This window comes from Priapulus caudatus, unplaced genomic scaffold (genome assembly GCF_000485595.1).
Source record: "Priapulus caudatus unplaced genomic scaffold, Priapulus_caudatus-5.0.1 Scaffold439, whole genome shotgun sequence".
Lineage (NCBI taxonomy): Eukaryota > Metazoa > Priapulida > Priapulimorpha > Priapulimorphida > Priapulidae > Priapulus > Priapulus caudatus.
The window spans coordinates 134,216-135,139 of NW_014577500.1; the positions used below are offsets into that span (position 1 = coordinate 134,216).

General features: G+C 51.0%; 1 protein-coding gene across 1 annotated transcript in view; it reads right to left on the reverse strand.

Moving 5' to 3' along the window:
- Positions 1-924, reverse strand: part of LOC106810413 (cytoskeleton-associated protein 5-like) — a 56,858-nt gene that overhangs the window by 42,301 nt on the left and 13,633 nt on the right. The window contains exons 7-8 of the mRNA XM_014813765.1: positions 634-837; positions 217-381 (exon numbers count right to left, since the gene is read on the reverse strand). Of these exons, the coding sequence (XP_014669251.1) occupies positions 217-381; positions 634-837 (369 nt within the window). The remainder of the gene's footprint in view (positions 1-216; positions 382-633; positions 838-924) is intronic.

The following is a 924-nucleotide window of genomic DNA, read 5'->3' on the forward strand; positions in this document are numbered from 1 at the left end:
ATCAGGAGTAAGATAATATAAGAATCCTATATTATCTTACTCCTGATTATCGTGACCGTACGTCAAGCGGTTAAGATTTGTGCCCAACTGTTGACGGACGGACGGACGGACGGACGATCATGCGATTCTACAAGCTGCATCTGACTATGTCAGATGAGCTAAAAACACAAACAAAAAATCCCTTGTGTAAACTGAATCTGTAAACTCGGCGAGTACCTTGATCATTGGCGCGACCAGTGGCTTCAGTACTTTCTTGGGCAGCGTGGCGAGGGTGCATCGCACGAAGCAGCGTGACAGGAACAGCGCTGTCTCGACCTTCACGCTCGGACTCTTGCTCTCCATGCTCGCGATCACATCCTCGCTCACTGAATCCAACGTCGTCTGCAAAGGGGGTCAAAGGTCAGCAATCGTCGCATACTAGGAAGCTGCGAGTTAACGTGAGCGGGATTCAGAAGATCGAAGAGGTAAGACTGAAAGTAAGGCCCAACTCCGGCCGCACGAATGCTAAAAGGCCTTATAACGACGCTAGTTATGTAATAAACCTAGAAACCAAAACGAAACGACTAACAAAAACAAACGCGTGACGCAGTTTCATCGTTTGCACCAGAGGGCGCCGCCGTCGCCGCCGCTCACCGTCAGGTAGATGGCGTCGATCGCTTCCCGCAGTGCCGTCACCACCATCGGCTTCTTCTCCTTGAACTTCTCTAGCAGCGTCGGCACGCACTGCCCCGCGTACGGAGAGAACTTCTTACGGAGACCAGCGGCGAGCCCAGCCAGACACTTGGCAGCCGCCGCGACCACCATCACGTTGGTGTCCTTGGCGATGATCTGCAGAAACGATCGACACGAGCGTGATTAGAGCAGGGCTTCTTAAAGTGATTACGTCACCGTAAATAATTTAAAAAAAAACAATTTTCCACAAAA